This window comes from Ursus americanus, chromosome 16 (genome assembly GCF_024610735.1).
Source record: "Ursus americanus isolate L20-20 chromosome 16, mUrsAme1.1.p, whole genome shotgun sequence".
NCBI lineage: Eukaryota > Metazoa > Chordata > Mammalia > Carnivora > Ursidae > Ursus > Ursus americanus.
The window spans coordinates 11,062,512-11,088,429 of NC_142142.1; the positions used below are offsets into that span (position 1 = coordinate 11,062,512).

General features: G+C 36.0%; 1 protein-coding gene across 10 annotated transcripts in view; it reads left to right on the forward strand.

Annotated features, from left to right (window-relative positions):
• EMSY (EMSY transcriptional repressor, BRCA2 interacting) overlaps positions 1-25,918 on the forward strand; it is a 97,534-nt gene that overhangs the window by 26,462 nt on the left and 45,154 nt on the right. For all 10 annotated transcript variants that reach the window (XM_045816150.2, XM_045816159.2, XM_045816153.2 and 7 more), the window contains 3 exons: positions 307-583; positions 12,857-13,111; positions 24,893-25,042. In XM_045816150.2, coding sequence (XP_045672106.1) covers positions 307-583; positions 12,857-13,111; positions 24,893-25,042 — 682 coding nt within the window. The remainder of the gene's footprint in view (positions 1-306; positions 584-12,856; positions 13,112-24,892; positions 25,043-25,918) is intronic.

Sequence of the window (25,918 nt, forward strand, 5' to 3'; positions counted from 1 at the left end):
ACTTTCTAGAAAGATTGTGTCCATTATACTCCCTAAGCAGTATATTGAAGTGCTTATTTCACTGTATCTTATACAGCATTGAACATTGTTTTTAAAAATATTTGGTTGGTAAAAATTGTTTCTTTTAAACATATTTTCATGATTACTAGTAAAGGAAAGCTTACACATATTTTTAGTTGCAGATCTCTCTTTGATGAATTGTTTCTTCATATTTCATAAGCTATTTTTGGATTATATATAACTATGAGTCTAGATACATTAGTAGTATAGTGGGTTCATGAAAATAACTTATTTTTCCTTCCTTAGGTTATTATAGTGACCACATCACCAAGTTCAACCTTCGTGCCCAACATTCTCTCCAAATCCCATAACTATGCAGCAGTCACTAAGCTTGTACCAACATCAGTCATTGCTTCCACAACCCAGAAGCCACCAGTGGTTATAACTGCTTCACAGTCCTCCCTGGTCAGTAGTAGCAGCAGTGGCAGCAGCAGTTCTACACCATCACCTATTCCTAATACAGTTGCAGTAACAGCTGTGGTATCTTCCACACCATCTGTGGTCATGTCAACAGTAGCACAAGGTGAGTGGTGATATGCCATGTAATTCTGTACCTGTGATATATGGGAATTTTGAAGAAAACCATCTGGGTGTATTTTTCTGCTTTGGGTATGAAGATCCCTGCTTTTATATCAGAAATTACCACTCCCCTTACCCCAGTCTGAGACTGTCAAGATAGTGGGTTACTCAGTTTTCCTATATTAACATCTTTTCTCCAAGATTTTTTTTCCAAATACATAGTACCTAATCATCTAGGCAATTAATATTTACAAAATGTACATTAATCCTGTCAACAACAAATTTCAAAGGGATATACAAATATCTTGAGTATAAGGATTTATTTATTTATTTATTTTAAAATATTTTTACTATTTTTAAGTAATCTCTACACCCAACATGGGGCTTGAACTTACAGCCCTGAGGTCAGGAGTCACATACTCTACTGACTGAGCCAGCCAGGTCCCCCCCAACGAAATTCTTAAATGAGGAACTTGAAATTACAGTTGACCTTTGAGCAACATAGGGATTAGGAGCACTGACCCCTGGCACAGTTGAAAATCCACATATAACTTTTGACTCCCCCAGAACTTAACTACTAATAGCCTTCTTTGACGGGAAGCCTTACTGGTAACAATCAATAGATTATAACAATCATATTTCATATGTTGTATCCATCATATACTGTATTCTTACAATGAAGTAAGCTAGAGAAGGGAAAATGTTATTAAAATCATAAGGAAGAGAAAATAAATTTCTCATACTGTATTTATTGAAAAAGATCTGTGGATGAGTGGACCCATGCAGTTCAAACCTGTGTTGTTTGAGTCAACCATATTTTACTCAAGGGTCTTCAGGGGAAACATTAAGTATACAGCCTCTTCAGAGTAAGTTACCCAGCGATAAGAAGCAGGAGGAAGAGGATGATTTTAAGGACATGTCATTCACCTTTTCTTCAGTCTCCCTAAGTTTTTCTGTATTGGTGGTGATGGGAGGTATTAAGAAGAACTATGGCTGAACGAAGGACAATTGCTGCTTAGTAATAGCAGAGGAAAGGAAATGTGGAAATCTCAGTTCCATGTTAGCCCAAATAAGTTTAGCTCTCTTCCATGTCCTTGTGTTTCTCCCTATGAAAGGCAGATAGCACCCTGTCAGAAATCTTACTGTTGGTGAGTCTTGAGGTGAGGATGGGAGAGAAGCATGTACTGTACAGAAATCATACCCATGGTTGTAGTCCGTCAAAGGGAGCATAGAGACAATATAGAACACAGCTTAGTTGCCCTTGGATTTTACTTGAACAATACATAGCTAAAGATAGAGTGGAACTTGAAAATATCCTAGTTTATGAACTAGTAGTGAATATAAGCACTAGAATAGGAAAACACAAGTATTTTTCATCCTTGTTTTAGTAATGTTTAGTGTGTTCTGTGGAACCCTCTAGGCAAGGAAGAGGCTACATAGATGCGATGCCGTCAGTATTCCTTTACCCTACAGCCCTAATGCTAGGATGTGAAAGCATCTGTCATTATTTCCTGGCTCTAATACCTATCTAATGTCTCAATCAAGGACAGGAAAATAGGTTAAAAATTTTCTTTTATTTGTTTCTTTAAGTAATTTTTTAAAAAACATCCTAACCTTTCTGTTTGTGCAGCAGTCAACTATAATACAGTATTATTAAAAATAGAAATAATTTTTATACAGAAGGTCTGTTGAAAATGTTGGTTGCAAACATAATCCAAATTCACTCTTAAAATTTGAAAGTAAGAGAAGGAAAGGCCACTTCTCTCCTTACCTGAGTGACCCCTGTGTCAAAATATCATCCACTGATAATTATTTTTCCCTTCTAGTACTCATCACACAGTTTGTTGACGTTTTATTGAACTATTAGAAAGATTTCTGTTCTTCCAAAGGAAGGTGTTATTACTGGAGATAAAAAGGGTCTTTCTCTTGGCTACTAATGAAGTATCTTTCTTTTGTTGTTTTTTAAGATTTTATTTATTTATTTATTTGAGAGAGCATGAGCACTAGCGGGGGAGAGACAGAGGGAGATGCAGACTCTCCGCTGAGCAGGGAGCCTGATGCGGGGCTCCATCCCAGGACCCTGGGATCATGACCTGAGCCAAAGACAGCTGCTTAACGGACTGAGCCACCCATGTGCCCCGCTACTAGTGAAATATCTTTAGGCAAAATGAATATTCCATTCTTCTCTTTTTCACACTATTTTTTCCATATCCTCTCAAACTCTTGGGAATTTAGGACTTCCCTTTTTCTCCTTTGCTTCTTAGTATCCTGTATCTTTTTGAGCTTCAGGTAGTTTTAGGAGAACTGAACAAGATATCTCAGATTTCTTGGAAATTCACTGGAATTCAATAGAGCATGGGAGCTGTAAATATAAACTCATGAATGCAGATACTCAGGGAAACTATGATTCTTTTGAGTCTTTGAGATATTTAATTTAGCTATTATTAGTGCCAAAAAAATTAGGGCGATTCCTTCTAAAAAAGATAAATGTTAGTAGAAGTGGTAATATACAGACCAGAGATGTCATTCTGACTGTAGGGCTTCTGTAGCAGCTTTGTGGCTAACTGGGGGACAAGGGCATTCAGTGTCTGCTTCTGTTGGGGACTGGGAGACAGGCTATTTTAGAGCTGATGTATCTGTCTCTGGTTATTCTTGTAGGGGCAGCTGGTAGTAGAGGGGGAAGAGTCTTAATGGCAGTAACCTGGTAGGTGAACCCATGTTTATAAGGGTAGAGATGTTTCTAAAGGTGGCGGGCGGGGGGGTGTAGATATGGTTGGCTCATGCTGTGGGAAGGAAAAGGAATCCCTTAATATTTCGAATATGGGAATTAAAATTCTACCAGTTAGAATGGCTATTCTGAGTTTGTCATCTAAAAGTTTAAAGGATGATTTAGGGGCGCCTGGGTGGCTCAGTCAGTTAAATGGCTGCTTTCGGCTCAGGTTGTGATCTCGGCGTCCTGGATCGAGCCCCATATCAGGCTTCCCGCTCAGTGGGGAATCTGCTTCTCCCTCTCTCTCTGCTGCTCCCCCTGCTTGTGCTCTCACTTGCACTCTGTCTCTCTCAAATGAATAAAATCTTTAAAAAAATAAAAGTTTACAGGATGATTTAAAACATTTTTTATTATGGAAAATTCCAATCATATGTAAGTAGAGAGACCAGTAAAATGAACCTCCAAGAGCCCATTGCCCAGCTTCAGAGATGGGCAATATAAGGTGAGTCTTGTTTCATCTGTACCTACTATTTCCCTCCACACACTTTTGACCTGGAATGTTTGGAAGCAGATCCCAGATACTATATAATTTCAGCTATAAATACTTCAGTATGTATCCCTAAAAAAAAATTACAACTCACAATGACACTATTACCTAGAATTTTAACAATAATTTCTTGATATAATAAAATATTCAGTTCCTATGCAAGTTTTCTCGATCATGCCATAAAAAATTTTTCTTTAACTGGGATCCAAAGTCCACACATTGATTGATATGGTTATGTCTTTTTTAACTTAATAAGTCTCTCTTCCTTTTCTTTTTTTTTTCCTTTGCAATTTGTTGAAGAAATCCATCATTTTTCATGAGCGTTTCCCATAGTCTAGATTTTACTGATTTTTATCCCCATGTTGTGGTGTACCAAGTTCTCCTGTTTGATATATTTCCACAAAACTGATAGTTGAATCAAGAAGCTTGATTGGATTTAAGTCTGATTGTTTTTGGAGGTGGGCGATTGAACATTTTTTTAAAGATTTATTTATTTGAGAGAGAGAGACAGAGCACGAGTGGGGGGAGGGGCAGAGAGAGAGGGATAAACAGACTGCCCCCTGAGTGGGGCTTGATCCCAGGACCCTGAGATCATGACCTGAGCCGAAGTCAGACGCTTAACTGACTGAGCCACCCAGACTCCCCGGGGTTGAACATTTTCTAAGTGGTATTGTGTACTTGCTGTTGTATCTCTTTAGGAGGCACATAGCGTTTGATTTGTCTCTGATGATATTAACATTGATCAGTAGGTACAAGTATTACCAACTGTTTTAATAGCTATTGCTAGTCTTCGCCTACGAGTCATTATTTTATTGATAGTTGCAAAATGAATTTTATCTTATTTTCTTCATTTATTAGATGGAATTCTTAAAGAAGAACTTTCCCTTATTACCACTGGTTACTCTGAGGTGTAGTTCATAAAAGCAATATAAATGCCCAAGTATTTCCCTCTCTTTGTGTTTCTAGATAATGAGTTAGTTCAGTGACCAGTGAAATTTTTATTCTCCATATTATTAAGATTTTTGATGTCTGTTAATCTACTGCAGATCTTCTTTTGGTGCTCACATTTTCCCATACATTCCAGGGGGAGTCTCTTCAAGTTGGCTCATAGATTCTTTTGACACAATGACATTAGCCCTTAATAGTCCTTATTTTGTGATATGACAAGATGTTCTAGGTTCATTTTATATGGTTTCTGCCCCAGATTTGGAGTTAGACATTTTTTCAAGGAGCCCTGGTCTCTTAGTGAGAAATGGCGTTTAGATACCACAGTCTGGGCACTGTGGGAATGGTCATTGCTACTGGATTGGTCATTGTTTCTAAATCTTTTCTGTGGGCAGAACTGGAGTTCCCTTTTTTTCGAGGAGGAAATACATCATCCGTTCATACTAATATTAACAATTCCCATTTAGAATTATGGTTTTTTACTTCTTTGTTTTTCTGTTTGTATAATTGTATCTTTGTTCGCTTTACGCTGAAAATCCTGGTTTCTAACAATTAATAAAGTTATGTATTTGACTTACCCTGTAACATATAATAGTTTCAGAATAACAAAACCAGTGTGATGACTAACAGTATGATTATTGAACAGAATTTAAGATTTTATTATGGTTCTTTTGGTTCTTAGGGTACTTTCACTTTGTGTCATTATGTTTTGTTTTTACTGATTGCAATTTAAACATCTTTTACTTAATTTATAATTGCATAAAAGTTCATTTTCCATAGTCAAATGCACTAAACAAGGTGTGTTCTGAGAAGTCTATCTTTGATTTGCAATTCTTATACCCTTTTTTGTCTTTCCCTGATTGGTAACCTTTTTTGCCTTTAATTAGTTTTTTATTTATCCTTCTGTTTTTTAGATATGTAAGTACATATGTACATATTATATTTTTTCTGTTTGATTAAAGGTAACGTACCCATACACACCGTACACTTTAGTGTTTGGAAGAGATAATTTTTAATTTGGTGGTTGTAAGTCCGGTGCTGGTAATACAAAAAGAAGGTGATAGTTGAAATGTGCTTTATGAGCATAGAAGGAAATAGTTTATTAGGTGACTGCTTCATACTTGATTCCTCCCCTTTTTTCCCATGTAGATTGCATAGCTTTTTTTGTTACCTCTTAAATCTGTGTCACTCTTCTTGTTCTTCGTAAGCCAAATAATAGGCTATTGTTCATTACACAGGTTGATTACTGTGACCTTTCTACTTTTCATTCATCCTATTTCTCGGATAAATCCTGTTGCCATTGTCTTTTCTCATATTTTGGTGAGAGAAATTTTCTTTCATGTCATTCTTCTCCTCATATTCTTTTGTGGACTTCATGAATTATTTACCCAATACTGAGTCTGTTGTCCACTGACCTTTTATTTTCCTTCCTTGACCCCACTTCAACCTGAGTAACATATTGCTTTCAGTTGTATCCACTAAATATTCCTGTTCTCTTCACTATATTGATTTTCTTTAGGCTCTCCCTGAATGCAGTTCCTGTTTTCCATTTGTTTCATGAAATCCCCCAACCCCGTCATTTCAAATGTGGTCCTCATTTAGCACCTAAATTTTTTTAAAACCTTAAAATATTAATGGATTAAATAATTTTAGAGAACAAATGCCCATCAGTAATCCTACCACTGTATCACAGTAGCACTTTCCATTTTATGTTTTAATGCCTTTTTACCTATGTGAATAAATTTTTTTATTTATTTGGAATAAAAAACCCATATTCCGTTTAGTATCATACTTTTTTCATAAAACATTCTTCTATTTTTCTGAATTACCCTAATTATTTTCAGTGCTATTTAATATTTCTATTACTATTGCAGTTTATTAAATTATTCTCTCAGTGTTGGATATTTAGAGTATTTCTAGATTTTGATATTGTAGATTTACTTATAGCAGACATCTTTGTGAATTTAATTGAGCCCTCTCTTTTCTTAGAACCAGCTTTCAAGAGAAGGATTACCAAATCAGAGGGTTAGAATTTTTTTATAAGTACTCCCCAAATATTTTTTTTTAAGATTTTATTTATTTATTTGACAGAGAAAGAGCACAGAGGAAGAATGAGTGGGAAAAGCAGACTCTCCACTGAGCAGGGAGCTCCATATGGGGCTTGATCCCAGATCTGGGATCATGACCTGAGCCAGAGGCAGACACTTAACCAACTGAGCCACCCAGGCATGAAATTTTTTTTGTAGAGGTTGCTAAATATTATATTTTATTTCCCTGAACTATATCATCTTAGAATATTTTACTAGTATGTGTCCACTATTAAGTCTTTGTTCCTTCTGTTTACAAAAATTGGGGGGTGGGAGTATAATTTCCAGGATTAAAAAAATTTTTGAATGGCATGCTGTTTAACCAGCCAGTTGTTTAATACCTGGTTTTTCCCTATAATCTCTATGAGTATAAGATAAAACACAGGTAATATTCTTACAGTTATGTATCTTCTTTGCCCTTCAATTACATGACTTTGTTTTTTTTGTGTGTGTTTTGGGCTTCATTCTTTCCTTGGGGCTCATGTTAAAACTCCAAGTAGTTCATGTTTATTCAGAGTTACTAATGTAGCCTGAACTGTATTTAATTTCTCCAATTATGGCCTGTTATGTTTGCTTCGGTGGTATTCACAGTAGCCTATATTCTTTTGGCATTCATATGTTTGATTGTTATGGAGCCCTGGGTTATTAATGCATAACTTGAATTGCAAAATTCGATAAGTGATTGAATGACTTTACATAAATCTACTGAGCAATTGGTTTTTAATAAGAAAATTTATTATCTCATAAAACCAAAAGTCCAGAAGCAGAGAAGTTTCAATTAAGTTAAATAGTAGCTCACTGGAGCCATCAAGAAGTTTCTTCTTGGCTTTCCTTGGTGTGTCAGCTTTTTTCTCAGGTAGCTCACATCACGGTCACAGGATGAGTGCAACAATTTCATGTATCTCATCCAGATATGACAATGGGCACAGGAAGAAGAGACAGTCCCCTTTTGTGAGTCTCTCTCAGGGAAGAGAAAACCTTTCCCAGAAGTTCCCAGGAGAAGGATCTTCTGTCTTGTTGGCCACAACTGTGTCATACGCCCTAGCCTAAATTAGTCCCTGTCAAGAGGAATGGAGCCATCGTAACTGGCTTAGATCAATTAGAAATTTCCCTCTGGGGCTGGCTTGGGGCCCTCCATAAAATAAATGGCAGTACCCAGGAAGGTGGATCCTTTTGAAGGGAGAAAATGGGTTTTTGTTAGAAAGGACAAAAGGCAGAGGAGAAAGAAAATTAACCAGGCAACTAAGAGTATATACTGTATTAGATTATTTAATAGTTTTAGAACAATTGACTTTTTATTTGGTCTTGACATGTCAATGGGTTAAATTGGTTGATAGAATTGTTCAAATACCTTTTTTATTTTTTTATTTTTTATTTTTTTTTTTAAGATTTTATTTATTTATTTGACAGAGACAGCCAGCGAGAGAGGGAACACAAGCAGGGGGAGTGGGAGAGGAAGAAGCAGGCTCCTAGCGGAGGAGCCCAATGTGGGGCTCGATCCCAGAATGCCGGGATCACGCCCTGAGCCGAAGGCGGACGCTTAACAACTGAGCCACCCAGGCGCCCCTCAAATACCTTTTTTAATTTTTTTTTTTTTTTGTCTAGTTGTAATATCAGTTACTGAGAGAGGAGTGGAAATATCTCCAGCTATAATTGTGGCCTTGTGCATAATTTTCAACACTGTCAGTTTTTTTCTCATGTATTTTGATCTCTGTTGTTAGGTGCATGCACATTTAGGATCGTTGTTTTATTTATTTTTTACATTTTTATTAGTGAAGTATAGTTGACTTTTGTTTCTTCTTGATGAAACCACCTCCTTTTTATAAAGCATTGCTTTTTTTTCCTCTGGTAATACTTCTTGTTTTAATGTCTACCTTTTCTGATATTAATGTAGCCATCCAACTTTCTTATAATTAGTGTTTGCATGATATATCTTTTTTCATCCTTTTACTTTTAACCCATATCTCCTTTGTGTTTAAAATGCATCTCTTGGGGCGCCTGGCTGGCTAAGTCAGTAGAGCATGTGATTCTTGATCTTGGAGTTGTAAGTTTGAGCCCCACTTTGGGTGTAGAGATTACTTAAAAATAAAATCTTTTAAAAAATTAAATAAATAAAATACATCTCTTAAGAACATTATATAATTAAGGCTTACTTTTTTAAATCCATGACCGTCTCTGCCTTTTAATTGAATTACTGAGTCTGCTTACGTTTAATGTAATTATCAATATGATTGAGTTCAAGTCTGCTATCTTGATAATTGTTTTTTATTCATCTTCTCTATTCTTTGTTTCCTTTTCCCTCTATTCTCATCTTTTGGATTTTTTTTTTTTAAAGGGTATCATTTTATCTCTTCCATTGGCTTCGTAGCTGTGTGTGTGTGTGTAATTTTTTTTTTTTTAAATACTTTTTAAATAGTTTTTCTAGAGTTGGGTCTCAGCCTCCACATATGGACATTTTGGGCCAGATAATTCTTTGCTGTGAGGGGCTAACCTGCACATTATAGGATGCTTAATAGCATTTCTTTCTTTTTTTTTTTTTTTTAAGATTTTATTTATTTATTTGACAGAGAGAGACAGCCAGAGAGAGAGGGAACACAAGCAGGGGGAGTGGGAGAGGAAGAAGCAGGCTCCCAGCAGAGGAGCCTGATGGGCTCGATCCCACAACGCCGGGATCACGCCCTGAGCCGAAGGCAGACGCTTAACCGCTGTGCCACCCAGGCGCCCCCTTAATAGCATTTCTAACCTCTGCCTACTAGATACTGGTAGCCATAGCCCCTGTCATGACAATGAAAAATGTTTCCAGTGATTGCCAACTGTGGAAGTAGGAGGGAGCAAGCTGCCCTTGGTTGAGAACTCAGCCCTAGAATTTACATTATGCATTTTTAATTTATAACATTCTGTCTTGTAATATACCACTTCCCATATTGTGTTAGAATCTTAGAATAGTACACTTCTGTTTTCTCTCTCTCATCCTGTGCTATGGTTGTCCTGCATTTTAGTTCTGTATGTTACAAACCCCATATTGCATTGTTATTATTTTTGGTTCAAACAGTCAATTTTCTGTTAAAGGCATAACAAAAAAGGAGTACAGATCTTTTATATTTACCAAGCTCATCTTGTACTTTTCCTACTCTAGCCCTGGAATCAGCCATTTTTCCAAGGAACCCTGATTCCTTTTAGTGGAAAGTAATAATTAGCTAGAACCTGGATGCTAGATATGCTGCTGGTATGTTATGTGTGCACATTTATACACACACATATTTTTTTTTTAAGATTTTATTTATTTATTTGACAGAGAGATAGAGACAGCCAGCGAGAGAGGGAACACAAGCAGGGGGAGTGGGAGAGGAAGAAGCAGGCTCACAGCGGAGGAGCCTGATGTGGGGCTCGATCCCATAACGCCGGGATCACGCCCTGAGCCGAAGGCAGACGCTTAACCGCTGTGCCACCCAGGCGCCCCAACACACACATATTTTTATCTGTGTTTATTTCTATATATTGAAAACTGTGGGTTCATACTGATACATCTAATTTCAGTCAAACGACTCTAGTTTTCTCCTTTCCCTTCTTTGATTGTGAAAAACCTGACTTCCATTATCTTTCGTGTATTTACTTATTTTGTCAGCTCCCCCATATGCAACCAGTCTGTTGTTGTTGCTGTTGCCCCCACCTCCACGCAGATGCTTTCTCACTCCTCTCAGGCTCTGATACCCTGCAGACTCCTGCATCACTGCCCCCCCCCCCCGTTTCTCCACATCACCCTTTTGCATGGATGCCAGTCTCACCCTTCTCAGCTCTAACACCTATGACAGGCTGCCCTTCCACCCAGAAGGCCTTTTCATTTAGTTTGGATTCTGATACTGCCTTAGCCACCCCTTCCAGTGGACATTCTTCTCAAGCTTTGAGGCTCTGTGTTAGGTGGCTCACACTCATGGAACCCCTCTGTGTCTTACTTGGGCTCTAACTACATGCATGCTGTCCCCTGAGTTTCCCCAGCATGGACACCCTCCTCATCTTACTCTGATTCCCATGCTAGCCCAGTTTCTGCAGTGGGCTCTGACATTTCATGCTAAGCCACTCTTCTGTTTAGCTACGTAGTTGTTCATCTTGCTTTGCACCAGCTGACAGCTTTAGTGCTGAATTGTTTGGGAAACAAAGGGCAAAAGGAAGAGGACCTTTCACTTGTTAAAAATTGCCTTCATTACAGTTTGTAGTAATAGATCTGTATAATCATTTGATCGTCTTCTCTTGTAACCTTTCTGAAGGTAAGGACTGTTTCATGGATACAGTATAGTTTTCCAAGGATCTGGCACAAAGTCTGTGCTCAGTAAATTTTTACTGAATGAACAAATACGCAGAGTAAGTACTTCAGTCAGATCACACAGCTGTTAATGTGTTTATGTGTTGAAGGCGCAATTTGGACATAGTTTTCTGATTCTAAAGTTATCCTGACTGCTTTTTACATCACATACTTCTACTATTTAAAAACTATTTGGAGAACAAGAGGGAATTTCCCTTGTGCACACTTTATCTCAATTAATACAAGAGTTCATTATAAATTCAATATAAAGATTAGAGCTTTTAAATAGTTTAAAAATAGTATCTTTAACTTGTATAAAACTTTATACCTATTGAGTCTTAAAATGTTGGTGCTGGATGGGGCTCCAGAGATAATCTAGTTAAGCACAGCTAAGCAGTATAACACACACATGTCACCAAAATACTAGTATTTGGGGAGGGATGGGTTTGGATGAGGTGGGAGAATGTGTAGGGAATGTGGGTAAGCCCTCCAGGTGATTCTGATTACACCTCTTGTCTCTCAAAGTAGTCTCAGTCTGATTTTTACCTGATCCACACAGCAACCTTTAGAGACTTGTAGGCCAAGGGAAATTCAAGAGATGGGGGAGCTGAGGCCACGGGAATCAGAATGACTTCTCAAGGTTTCTTTTCCATCTTTATCACTCACCAGAAACATTTTACATAGGAATGTGATATTGTTTAAAATTTTTTCTATAATGCAATATAATTGTCATAAAGGGGGGTATGGAAGAAAGTGTGACATAGCCTAAGAATTTGACAATTAGTGTATTAATTTATGAGTTTGATTTCATTTCAGCAGTGCTGAACAAATTGATGAGTTATATTACAGGTTGTAAGGGAAATTAAATCATTTACAGATAATAGTCCTGTTGTGTTGTTGAAGAATTATAAGAAAATTACCGATGGGAAAAAAAAAAAGAAAATTACTGATGATATAGAGAGGGAAGAATCTCTCTCAGACTCATACATCTTTAGTGGAAGTTACTGGTACTCCTTACCTATGCATGCTGCTAATATTAGCATTGCACTGAGAAGCAATGTCTTTAATACCTTATGTCATCAGAATTGTTTCGCTGTGGATGTATTGAGTATGCCCACTTGTCATTTTTCACAGATTACTTAATGACCCACTTAGAGTTCTCAAGAAATGACTTTAATTTATAGATCATCAACAATGAGGTATAGAAAAACTACTTTGCCATGCTGAATAGGTCAAAAGATGAATGGTTCAGTGTGAAATATTTTCTCTTGCCTTGTTTAAATTGACGTATTGGAACCTGAAAAGAAATATTTTAAAAACGTATTACAAATAAGATTCAGAACTTAGTTTGCTGTGTTGTTGTGTTATTCACATTAAGAACCTGTATATTCCACCAGAAAATTTATTGAGAGACATGTGAGTATCCTTTCTGATATTTTGTCTCTTTCATTCCAAGTGTTCACCAAGGGAAAATCAATATTTTTTGAGTGTGAGAACAATGATACCTTCCTTGAAAAGTTTGAGTACTGTATATCAAATATGTAAACTACCACGTATTATGTATGACATTTAACAGGTGCTTAATCATTATTCCTATTGATTTACCTAGTCTTTATCATCTGCTACAAGATGTAGCTTCAAGTATGCTTTACTATTAAATAAATTCTTTTCCCCCTACTCTTCTACAGGCGTATCTACATCAGCGATCAAAATGGCATCAACCAGACTTCCTTCCCCCAAAAGTTTAGTGGGTGCCCCAACTCAGATTCTTGCACAGTTTCCCAAACAGCATCAGCAGTCTCCTAAGCAGCAGTTGCATCCAGTGCAGCAGCAGACCCAGCAGCAGGTGGCTCAGCCGGCGCCAGTCTCTCATCAGCAACAGCCTCAGCAGTCTCCTTTGCCGCCTGGTATCAAGCCTACCATTCAAATCAAACAGGAGTCAGGTAACTGGAAAATTTTACAAGATGTAAATCTTCCCCAGTCGTGTACATACAGATACATAGTTTCCTCAAGCACCGGAGTTTTAATTCCAAACTATGTTTTGAGAGCCTCCTGTTGGAAATACTTATATAGAAAGAACTGGAGCTTGGGAATAGAAATGAGAAAAAAAGCAGTTTGCTCAGCAGGAACAGTTATTTTCAATGAACTCTCCAGGGAGATAAGGAAGCTGAGGAAGCAACCCCAGATTTTAGAATTATACTCTGGATGCATTGGGGATATAGAAAGTAGGCAGTTGAAAAATTAGTCTGGAGAGTTTTGTGTTAGAATGCTGTATTATGGGGGCGCCTGGGTAGCGCAGTCGTTAGGTGTCTGCCTTCGGCTCAGGGTGTGATCCCGGCGTTCCGGGATCGAGTCCCACATCGGGCTCCTCCGCTGGGAGCCTGCTTCTTCCTCTCCCACTCCCCCTGCTTGTGTTCCCTCTCTCGCTGGCTGTCTATCTCTGTGAAATAAATAAATAAATCTTAAAAAAAAAAGATGTATTATGAATTTGGCATAAAATTGTATGAGCAGAGGTGCTAAGATTATAAGACGTTGTGTACAATGAAGAAGTTTGTGGAATAATAATTTAGGAGTTTATTGAAAACATCTCCAGCACAGTGGGAACTAAGAAGTAGGAGTCAGTCAGTGTAAGTTACTGAATCATAAAAGTATTGAATAGAAGAGCAGATAGGATGGGGTTTCAAACACAGGGAAATTAAAAAGACTCTTAATATACTTAATATCTTTAAGAAATGGAAACGGCTTTTTTTCTTCCTCCAGTGAATCTGGACTTTATTTGGTGGTAAAAAAAGCATTTGGAAGATGCTGACATTTTCAGCTTTGTTTTGTTTTTTTGATAGGAACATTTTATTATTAGTTTTTGAGATATGATTGACGTATCTCAAACATTGTATTATTTATAGGAGTACAACATAATGATTTATGTATATATTTCAAAATGATACAGTAAGTTTAGTTAACATCCATTATCACACATAGTCACATTTTTTTTCTTGTGATGAGAACTTTTAAGATTTAGTCTCTAAGCAACTTTCAGATATAGTACAGTCGCCATACTGTATGTTACATGCTCAGGATTTACTTATCTTATAACGAAGTTTATACCTTCTGACCACCTTTACCCATTTTGGCTAGCCTTCCACCTCTTGCTTCTGGCAGCCACCAATATTCTTTGTATCTGTGAGTCCTTTGTTTGTTTTTCTAAGATTCTGTATGTAAGTGAGATCATTCAGTATGTGTCTTTCTCTGTCTTATTTCACTGAACATAATGCCCTCAAGGTCCATCCACGTTGTTGCAAATGGCAGGATTTCTTTCTTTCTAGTTTTTATTTTAACTCGTTAGTTAACATAGTGTTAAATTAGTTTCAGATGTACAATATGGTGATTCTACAATTCATATATTACCTGGTGCTCATCACAAGTGCATTCCTTAATCCCTATCACCTATTTAACCCATTCCCCCCCCCCCACCTCCCCTCTGGTAACCATCAGTTTGTTCTCTATAGTTAAAGACCTGTTTCTTAGTTTCTCTCTCTCTTTCCCTTTGATCATTTGTCTTGTTTCTTAAATTCCACATTTCAGTGAAATCTTACAGTATTTGTCTTTCTCTAGCTGACTTACTTTGTTTAGCATATATTCTCTAGCTTGTTGTAAATGGCCAGATTTCATTCTTCTTCTTTATGGCTGAATAATATTCCATTGTGCGTGCGAGCGTGTGCACGTGTGCACACACACACACACACATCTTCCTTATCCATTCATCTATCAGTGGACACTTTGGCTGCTTCCATAGTTTAGCTATTGAAAATAATGCTGCAGTAAACATAGAAGGTGCATGTATCCCTTCAAATTAGTGTTTTTATATTCTTTGGGTAAATACCCAGTAGTGCAATTGTTGCATCATAGGGTAGTTCTATTTTTAACTTTTTGAGAAACCTCCATACCGTCTTCCACAGTGGTTGCACCAGTTTGCATTCCCACCAACAATGCAGGAGGGTTCCTTTTTCTTTACATCCTTGCTGACACCTGTTCTTTCTCATGTTTTTGATGTTAGCCATTCTGACAGGTGTGAAGTGATACCTTATTGTTGTTTGGATTTGCATTTCCCTGAGGATAAGTGATGATGAGCATCTTTTCATGTGTCTATTGGCCATCTGGATGTCTTTTTTGGAGAAGTGTCTGTTCATGTCTTCTGTCCATTTTTTAATTGGATTACTTGTTTTTTGGGCGTTGAGTTTTGTAAGTTCTTTATGTATTTTGGATATTAACCCATTGTCAGGTATGTCATTTGCAAGTATCTTCTCCCATTCTGGAGGTTTTAGTTTTGTTGATGTTTCCTTCACTGTCACTATGCAGAAGCAGCCTATTATTTTGACATAGTTCCCAAGTTTTTTTTTTGCTTTCTGTTTGCCTTGCCTCAGGAGACATATCTAGAAAAAAATTGCTACAATCAATGTCAGAGAAGTTACTACTTGTGTTCTCTTCTAGGATTTTTATGGTTTCAGGTCTCAAATTTAGGTCTGTAATCCATTTGAATTTATTTTTGTGTACGGTGTAAGAAAGTGGTCCAGTTTCTGTTTTTCTTTTCTCTTTTCTTTTCTTTTCTTTTCTCTTTTGTTTATTTGAGATAGCGATCGAGAAAGAGAGAGAGTGCACCAGCAGGGAAACAGAGGGAGAAGCAGGCTTCCCACTGAGCAGAGAACTTGATGCAGGGCTCTGTCCCAGGACCCAGGGATCATGACCTGAGCCGAAGTCAGACACTTAACTGACTGAGTTATCCAGGCACCCCAAAAGTGGTCCAGTTTCATTCTTTTGCATGTTACTGCCCAGTTTTCCCAATACCATTTGTTCAAGATACTGTCTTTTTCCCATTGGATATTTTTTCCTGCTTTGTTAGAGATTAATTGATCATATATTTGTGGGTTTATTTCTGGGTTTTCTGTTCTGTTCCATTGATCTGTGTGTCTGATTTTGTGCCAGTACCATACTGTTTTGATAACTACAGCTTTGTAATATAACTTGAAATCTGGAATTGTGATGACTCCAGCTTTGCTTTTCTTTTTCAAGATTGCTTTAGCTATTCAGAGTCTCTTGTGGTTCCATACAAATTTTAGGATTGTTCTAGGTCTGTGAAAAATGCTGGTGGTATTTTGATAGGGATTGCATTAAATGTGTAGATTGTTTTGGGTAGGATAGACATTTTAACAATATTTGGTCTTTCAATCCATGAACGTGGAATGTCTTTCCATTTCTTTGTGTCATCTTCACTTTCTTTCATCAGTGTTTTACGCTTTTCAGAGTACAGCTCTTTTACGTCTTCGGTTAGTTTTATTCCTTAGGTATCTTAATTGTTTTTGGTGTAATTATAAATGGGATTGTATTCGTAATTTCTTTTTTGCAGCTTCATTATTGGTGTATAGAAATGCAACGTATTCCTGTACATTGATTTTGTGTCCTGTGAATTTACTGACTTCATATATTAGCTCTGGTAGTTTTTTTGGAGTCTTTCATGTTTTCTACGTAGAGTGTTACATCATCTGCCAATAATGAAAGTTTGACTTCTTCCTTACTGATTTAGATGCCTTTTATTTCTTTTTGTTGGCTAACTGCTGTGGCAAGGACTTCCAGTTCTATGTTGAATAAAAGTGGTGAGAGTAGAAAGCTCTCAGTTTTTCCCCATTGAGTATGATGTTTGCTGTGGGTTTTCATATATGGTCTTTATTATGTTGAGGTATGTTCCCTCTACACCTTTTTTTGGCTTTTGCCATGAATGGATGTTATTCTTTGTCAAATGCTTTTTCTGCATCTACTGAAATGATTATATGGTTCTTATCCTTTCTCTTATTGATGTGATGTTGATTGATTTGCAAATACTGAATCACCCTTACAAACCAGGAATATATCCCACTGGATGGTGATGAATGATTTTTTTATGATTTTAATGTATTGTTGGATCCAGTTTGCTAGTATTTTGTTGAGGATTTTTACGTTGTATGTTCATCAGAAATATTGGCCTATAGTTCTCTTTTTTTTTTACCCCCCTGGTGTCTTTATCTGGTTTTGGTATCAGAGTAATGTTTGTCTTATTCCAAGACTGATTTTTTAATCATCTCTTTTGAACAGCAGGGTTAGGAGATACTAAAAAATTTCTAGTGAGCAAGATATAGTTAATTATACAAAATCTAGTGTGGCTAATAAAAGCTGTATGATATATATTTGTTATGTTGTCTGGATTCTCTTTTACTCCATGTGAAAATGCTTATAAAAGCTTTTCTAGATTGACTCAAAAACCTCAGTCTTCTAACCCTATTTTCCCCATACGTCTTAAGTTCCTCAGTTGTAGTCTTAAGCCATTCCTGCTTTAAGAGTCTAACCATCATAGTTACAGGAGGAATATGTTATTAATAAAATCCCAATAATAGTTCTGGGTTGTTTACTCATACTAGATTTTGATTCAGTCTAGTTTATCAGTTTTTCTTTTATGGATCATGCCTTTGGTATTTTAACATTTTTCTTTTTTTTTCTCTAAAAGTTTTATAGTTTTTTTTTTTTAATATTTAAGTCATGATCTATTTTGAGTTCATTTTTATTTAAAGTGTGAGGTTTAGGTCAAGGTTAATTTTTTTGCCTGTGGATGTAATTGCTTTTGTGCCCTTTGTTGAAAAGGCTATCAAACTCCATCGAATTGCTTTGGCATCTTTGTCATAAATAAGTTGGGTATATTTGTGTGGGTTTATTGCTAGGTACTCCGTTTGTTCCATTGATCTTTATGTCTATCTCTCTGTTAGTACCGTACTGTCTTGATTACTTACAGCTATATAGTAAGCTCTAATGTAGAGAGAGTGATTTCTTCCACTTTATTTTTATATTTCGGAATTATTTTAGCTATTCTAGTTTTATTGCCTTTCTATATAAATTTAAGATTTTATGTATCTGTGTGTAGTAAAACCTTATTGGGATTTTCCTAGGAATTGCATTAAACTTCTAGATGAGTTTAGGAAGAATTGACATCTTGATGAGTTATCCAGTTCATGAACAGAATGTGGCGCTCCATGTATTTAGGTCTTCATTCACTTCTTTCATCAGTGTTTCACAGTTCTCAGTGTACAAATCCTGTACATGTTTTATTTCATTTATACTTAAGTATTTCATATTCTCTGTGTTGTTTTATTTTCACTTCTTATATTGAGAGTGAGTTTGAACAACTATTTATATGTTTGAGAGCCCTTTGTATTTCATTTTTTGTGTGCAGTCTGTATTCATTCTCCATACTTCTGCTGTGGTATTTTTCTCATCAATTTCTGGGAATTTTATTATATCAGGATAATTAGCAAGCCCTGTGTATGTTTCATGATTTGCAGAGATTTTCCTCCCAGTTTTTTTGTCTGTTGTTGACTTTATTTATGGGGACTTCTGCTGCGTAGATCTTTTTTTGTTTTTATATAGTTGAATTTATCAGTGTAGTGTTTAATGCTTCTAGATTTTTAGTCACAGTTCACATTTTTTACATTTAAATATTTTGCAATTTATCCCAGTGTGAGGAATTGATTATGTATTGTTAGTATTGGGAAGTTGTTCTGTAGTTTTCTTTTTGTGTACAGTCTTTGTCAGGCTTTAGTTTAATGTTATGTGTGCTTTCAAGAAAGAATTGTGTAATGTTTTCCTTTTTAAAAATGCTTGGAATTTTTTAAAAAAGCTTTATTGAGATATATTTTATATACCATTCAAATAACCACTCAAAGTATACAGTTCGGTAGTATTTAATATATTCACAGATATGTGTGACCATCACCACAAGTTGATTTTAGAACATTTTCATCACTTCGAAAGCAACCCTGTAACCTTTAGTTATCATTCTTTACTCCCTATGACAGCCTCTCCAGCCCTAAGCAACCACTAATCTACTTTGTGTCTCTAGATTTTCGTATGAATGGACTCATGTAATACATGGTCTTTCTTGACTGGTTTCTTTCACTTAACAGTGTTTTCAGGGTTCATACATGTATTGGTACTTAATTCTTTTTATGGCCAAATAATATTTCACATTTTGTTTATCCATTTGTCCCTTGATATACATTTGGATTTTTTCCAGCTGTTGGCTGTTATGAGTAATTCTGTGGAAAGCATTCATGTGTAAGTTTTTGAGTATTCATTTCTTTTGTGTATATACCTTGGAGTGGAATTGCTCAGTTGTATGGTAACTCTATGTATGTTTGAGAAACTACTAGACTGTTTTCCAAAATGACTGTACGATTTTACATCTCCATTAGTGTATGAGGGTTCCAATTTCTCTACCTCCTTTCCAACACTTGTTATTCTCTAATTTTTTGATTCTAGCCTTCCTAGTTTGTGTGAACTGGTATTTCATTGTGGTTTTGATTTGCATTTCTCTGATGACTAATGATGTCAAACATCTTTTCCTGTGCTTATTTCAGTCCTCCTTGGAGAAATATTTATTTATATCCTTTGTCCACTTTTAAATTGGGTTGTCTTTTTATCACTGAATTGTAAGAAGTTTTTTTTTTAGTTTATATATTTTAGATAATAAACCCTTATTAGGTATATGATTTACAAATATTTCGTGCCATTCTCTTGGTTGTCTTTTCATATTCTTGATGATGTCCTATTACAGAAGTTTTTTATTTTGGTGATGTCCAATTTATTTAATTTTTCCAATGTTGCTTATGCTTTGGTATCATATTTAAGAATCTTTTGCCAAATCCCTGATCATAAAGATTTATGTCTGTCTTTTTCTAAGTGTTTGATACTTTTACCTCTTAAATTTAGGTCTTTGATCAATTTTGAGTTTGAGTTAATTTTGTTATGATGGAAAGTAAGCCTCCCATTTCATTCTTTTGCATATGGCTATCTATTTGTTCCAGTACCATTTACTGAAAAGACTATTCCTCCCCCCGCCCCCACCCACGCTTACTGTTGAATGGTCTTGGCACCTTGTTGAAAATTGACCATATGTGGGTTTGTTTCTGTACTCTCAATTCTATTCCATTAGTTTGGTATATGTATCCATATGCCAGTGCCACATTGTTTTCGTTACCATTGATTTGTAGTACATTTTGAAACCAGGATGTAATTACTATTATCTTGTTCTATTTTTAAGGATTGTTTTGACTATTTGGGTCCATTGCAATTCCATATGAATTTTGGAATCAGCTTATCAATTTCTATAAAGAAGTCAACTGAGATTCCGACAGGGATTGCATTGAATCTATAGGTCAGTTTAGGAGTATTACCATCTTAATAATGTTAAATTTTGTGATCAATGAACACGAGATGTTTTCCCATTTATTTAGATCTTCTTTAATCTATTTCAACAATGTTGTGTGATTTCTAGAGTATAAATTTTACATTTCTTTTGTTAAATTCTTAAGTATTTTTTTGAAGCTACCTTAAATGAAATTGTTAATCTCATTTTTTGGATTGTTCACTGCTAATTTATACAAATGCAACTGATTTTTGTGTTGATTTGATATCCTGTACCTTTGCTGAACTCATTTTTTAGTTCTAATAGTTTTAGGTGAATTTCTCAGGATTTTGTATATAAAAGAGCATGTCATCTACAAATAGAGATGATTTCTGCTGTTACAGTCTGGATACCTTGCATTTCTTTTTCTTGACTAATTTCCCTGATTAGAGTCTCTAGTAAAATGTTGAGTATAACTTTCAAGAGTGGACCTTGTTTCTTCTCTTCATAGAACTTCCTTTAGCGTCTATTGTAAGGCAACACATTGTTACTAGCAACAGATTCTCTCCATTTTTGTTTATCTTGTAAAGTCTTATTTTGCCTGCATTTCTGAATGATAGCTTTGCTGGATATTGGATTCTTGGTTGGCAGTTTTTTTTCTTTGAACACTTGGAATAGTTATCTTAATGCCTGATAAACTCCACAGTTTTGCTGAGAAGTCAGTTATTAACCTTAATGCAGTTCCTTTATAAGTGAAAAGTTGGTTTTTTCTTGTTACGTTCAAGGTTTTTTCTGTTGCTTTTGACTTTTAGCATTTTTAGTATGATGTATCTGTTTGTGGTTCTCTTTGTGTTTATTCTCTTTGGAGTTTGTAGAGCTTCCTGGATGTGTAAGTTATTGCTTTTCAATAAATTTAGGACATTTTCAGCAATTTCTTTAAATATTTTTTCTTCTCTTTTCTTGATGTTCTTTTCTTTTGGTAGTTCTGTTACATGTATGTTTGGGCACTTGTTCTACATTTCTCTGAGGTTCTGTCCATTTCTTTTCATTCTTTTTTCTCTGACATTTTTCAGCTTGCATAATCTCAATTGCTCTATTTTCACATTTGCTTTTTTATTTTTTCCTGCCAGTTCAAATCTACTTTTGAACGCCTCTAGTGAATTTTTTATTTCAGTTATTATACTTTTTAATCCCCAAATTTCCCTTTGGTGTTTTTTTGTAATTTCTATTGCTTTATTAATATTCTCTGTTTGATGCAACTTTGTTGTCATACCCTCTTACTTCTATAATCATGCTTTCCTGTACTTCGTGAACATATTTATAAAGGCTACTTTGAGGTCTTTTGCTGTTCTTAAATCTGACGTGTGTTTGCTCTCATAGGGAATTTCTGTTGCCTGCTTTTTTCCCCCAGTATAGGGGTCATATTTTCCTGTTTCTTTGTATGCCTCCTTGTATTTTGTTGGAACTAGACATTTTAGATATTTATATTGATGTTTTACTTAGTTTACGTGATTATTTTTTAAAAAGTAGACTCCATGCCCAACATGGGGCTTGAACTCACAGCCCTGAGATTGACAGTCACATGCTCTACTAACTAAGCCAGCCAGACACTCCTTGATATTTTAGGTATTAGACATTATATATTGTAGCTGGATACTGGTCTTCTTGTACCTTCCCAATCTGTGATTTTTTTGTTGTTGTTATTTACTTGGTTATTTATTGTTTAGTAACTAGATCAATTATTTTTGTGAAGTAAGCTTCTAATGCTGTTGCTCAGGGAGTTATAGCTCTGGGTATGCCCACAGTTGTTCTGAGATGACAGTGGAATCAGTGTGACTCTCTCCCGCTCTTTATCTGACCACACCCAACCATTAAACTACATTTACTGCTCTATTATTTTCAACAGTGTCTTGGACTCTTAAGTTGCTTTACAAACTAGTCTAAATTGTGACTTCTTTGAAGGAATAGTTTCAGAGGTGTATTTATTCTGACCACAGGAGGGTTCCTCTCAGCTTCCTTATACCTAAGTTCTCTCCTGCAAGCTATCTGGCCTATTGTCTTGAATGTTGGGTAGTTTTTTAAGATTTTATTTATTTGAGAGAGAGCAGAACGAGAGAGAGAAGGGAGCATGAGCGGGGTTGAGGGGCAGAGAGAGGGACAAGCAGACTCCCCTCTGAGCAGGGAGCCCGACTCAGGGCTCAGTCCCAGGACCCTGAGATCTGACCTGAGCCAAAGGCAGACGCTTAACCAACTGAGCCTCCCAGGTGCCCCGAATGTTTTTTCTTAAATCCACAAATCTTCCTGTTGCCTTTCATCACATCCTCAACTGTTCTTGAGAACTTGAACTTCTCCATGCTCTATTACAAATGAAGTCAGTTCCTTCGGGAAGAGATTACAAACTATCTGTTATTATCTATTTCTACCCTCAGGCAGCTCTGGAGCTCTGGGGGTAAGGTCAGTGACAGGCTTTCCTCTGAATGACACCCCTGCTCTAGAAGCTGAGCACTCAGTGAAGGCAAGGGTAGGAGTGTGGGCAGCAGCCTGATATCCTCTTGGCTTGCTTCTCTTAGTGGTAGAGCCACCACCTCACTAGCCAGGGCAATGGTGATCAGGACTCTGGTTTCTCAGTAGCGTTGTGCCCAAAGTATAGCCTTTGTTCCATAGTTGAGGGCTTGGCAGAAGAAGGGAATGCCCACTTCTTAATATCACTTGCCTGGGGCTTAGCAATACCTACCTGGGGGCAGGATGGGGTAAACTGAAGTCCTGCTGCTCCTCAGAAGAAAGCCCTGCATCAGGGAGCTGGAATAAGAGGAAACCTTGTGTTCTTGACTACAGCAGTTGGAGAGGAGTCTGCCTCACTCATAGTGGGTAAGGAGGGACAGGTCTTAGTTTAAATACCATAGATCTCTCCTTTCTTACTGAATTTTGCTGCATATTCTTGAATAGATGTTTCTTCATTTGTCCTTGGGACTCTTTCCAGAGCTTTTCATTGGTTATCATTTTACTAGTTCCATTGGGTTACCAGATTAGCAGAGCTCCTCATGCTCTCTTGTCAAAAATTGATCTCTGAACGATTTTTGGTTTTAATTGAGATATAATTGACATATAACATTGTGTTAGTTTTAGGTGTATAACATAATGATTTGATTGATACATGTATATATTATGAAATAATCACCCCAACAGGTTTAGTTAACATTTATCGCCACACAGTTACAATTTTTTTTTTTTCTGATGATGAGAACTTTAAAGAGGAATGGTTTTAAATACATTGTAATTATCTTCTTTTTACAGAACTGTAGAATTGCTCTGTGAAACTATCTGGGCCTGCTATTTATTGATGAAGGGGGAGGAGTTCCTTAAAATTTATTTTAAGGAAATTTGTCTATTTAGATACCTGTCTTTTCTGAAGTCCATTTTGATAACTAATATTTTTCTAGATAATTATCTATTTGATCTGAATTTTCAACTTATTTACAAAGGACTGAACAAAGTAATCTCTTATGATTTCATTAAGTTTTTTCTGTCTAGTTATTGGGAGGGTGTACTTCTTTTTATGTATCTTAAGCATTTATTGTAATTCACTAATGAGATAATGCTAGAAAAAAAGTTTTCCCTTCCACTTCACTGGTTATGATTTCTTATAATCAGTTTCTCTATTATCTCTACAGTAATAATACTTTATTGAATTCTTGCTATGTATGAGGCACTTTACAATTTTGATTTATTTAATCTTTATAACAACCCAAGAATGTATATACTGATAGTATCTTTATTTTATGGATGAGAAAACTGAGTTATAGAGACAATAATTTGCCCAATTATGCCTAGGTGATGATCATAATTTTAACTTCTTGGTTCACCTACAAGACATTTAAGTTTATTTAAGGTTGTTAAATAAATAGATTTATTTGCTTCCTAATGTCTCAACCTAAGTCACTGTCCAAAAAGTAATATAATTTTTAGTTGTCTATAACAATATACTCCATCCCATGGATTTTTTTCAGTGAAGTTAGTAGGGGGAAGGTGTTACCAAAAATTTCCTTCCTCAGTTAACAATTATTAGTACTTAAATTTGTAGTTAGCGTGAGAAGTTCATTTTATTTTTTTATTTTACTTATTTTTGAGTGATTTCTTTTAAATGGATATTTTATATTTGGAAAGTCAGTGTAACAATTACAACATTTAAGTAAAAATTTTGAAAAATGTAAAAAAAAAAAATCCACACCATTACACTAATTTGGTTTGAAAGCTTTTATTTGACATGATCACAGGCAAAAGAAAAAAAAATTTTAAAGAAATTGTTAAGAGTTTCTGTAATATTTTAATTATATTCTTGAATGAGAGAAATTAGAAAAGATAGGAATTTAAGGAATAAAAATTGAGAGTTTCATTATTTTGAAAAAAGCCTCTCTTTAGGCAAGACCTAGGAAATATGTGTAACTACTGCCCTCTTGGGTTGGTATAAGGAACATGTTTTTCAAAATTATCTGTATTGAGATTTCTCTTTCTTCTTTCAAAGGTGTTAAAATCATCACACAACAAGTTCAACCAAGTAAAATCTTACCTAAACCAGTGACAGCAACTCTGCCCACCAGTAGCAATTCCCCTATTATGGTGGTTAGCAGTAATGGTGCAATTATGACAACTAAACTGGTAACCACTCCTACTGGTAAGTTTTCTTGAGCATCAGTCCATTCATTCATCATATATGTTCATTGAGTAATTTCTTTGTCTCAACATAGTGCTTGACACTGGGGATATAGAGATTAATGAGACAATTCTTTAAGAGGCTTTTCCCCCAACTAAAAATAGCTTTCTTTTATTATTGTCATGGTCTTCCGTTCTTTTACTTTATAGCACATACTACAGTTTCTAATTTCTTCTCTACTTGTTTGTTGATTTAATGTAGTTCACCTTATTAGACCATAAACTCCATGATTAGGGACCGTCTTTGTTTTATTCACCATATATATGTAGAGCTGGTCTGGAAGTAGGTGTTTAGTCAGGATTTGTTGAGGGACCGAAAACACCTCTCCCACCCCAGAAGGACTGCACTCTTAGGAGGTCGAAAGTCTGTATTACATTGCAGTGTGGTAAGCATTACTCAGACTGGGAGAGGCACAGAATGCTATTTCCCCAGGTAGGAGAGCAACCAAGCTATGCCCAACGAAGTGACAGTGTAGAACATTTTAGATAGTACCACCCTTTGTGTCCTTGAGCAGATTACCATCGTCTATTTAAGTGGGTTAACAATACCTGTACCATAAGGTTATTGTAAGTATTAGAGGAAATCAGGTATGTAAATTCCCCAGCAGAATGCTCAATAGCTATTACTATTAATTAATGTAAGAAATAGCCATTAGTGTTATTTTAAATTTGTATAAATCTTACCAGATTTTTTGAGAAGAGCCAGTACTTAGATGATGGAATCTAAATAGTATAAAATGATACCCATCTCAAGTTTATAAAGCTCTCATTTATTGGCCAGGATGTAAAGGTCTATACAGACATTATACTTAATCTCCCTTAGGCTTTTTTTTTTTTT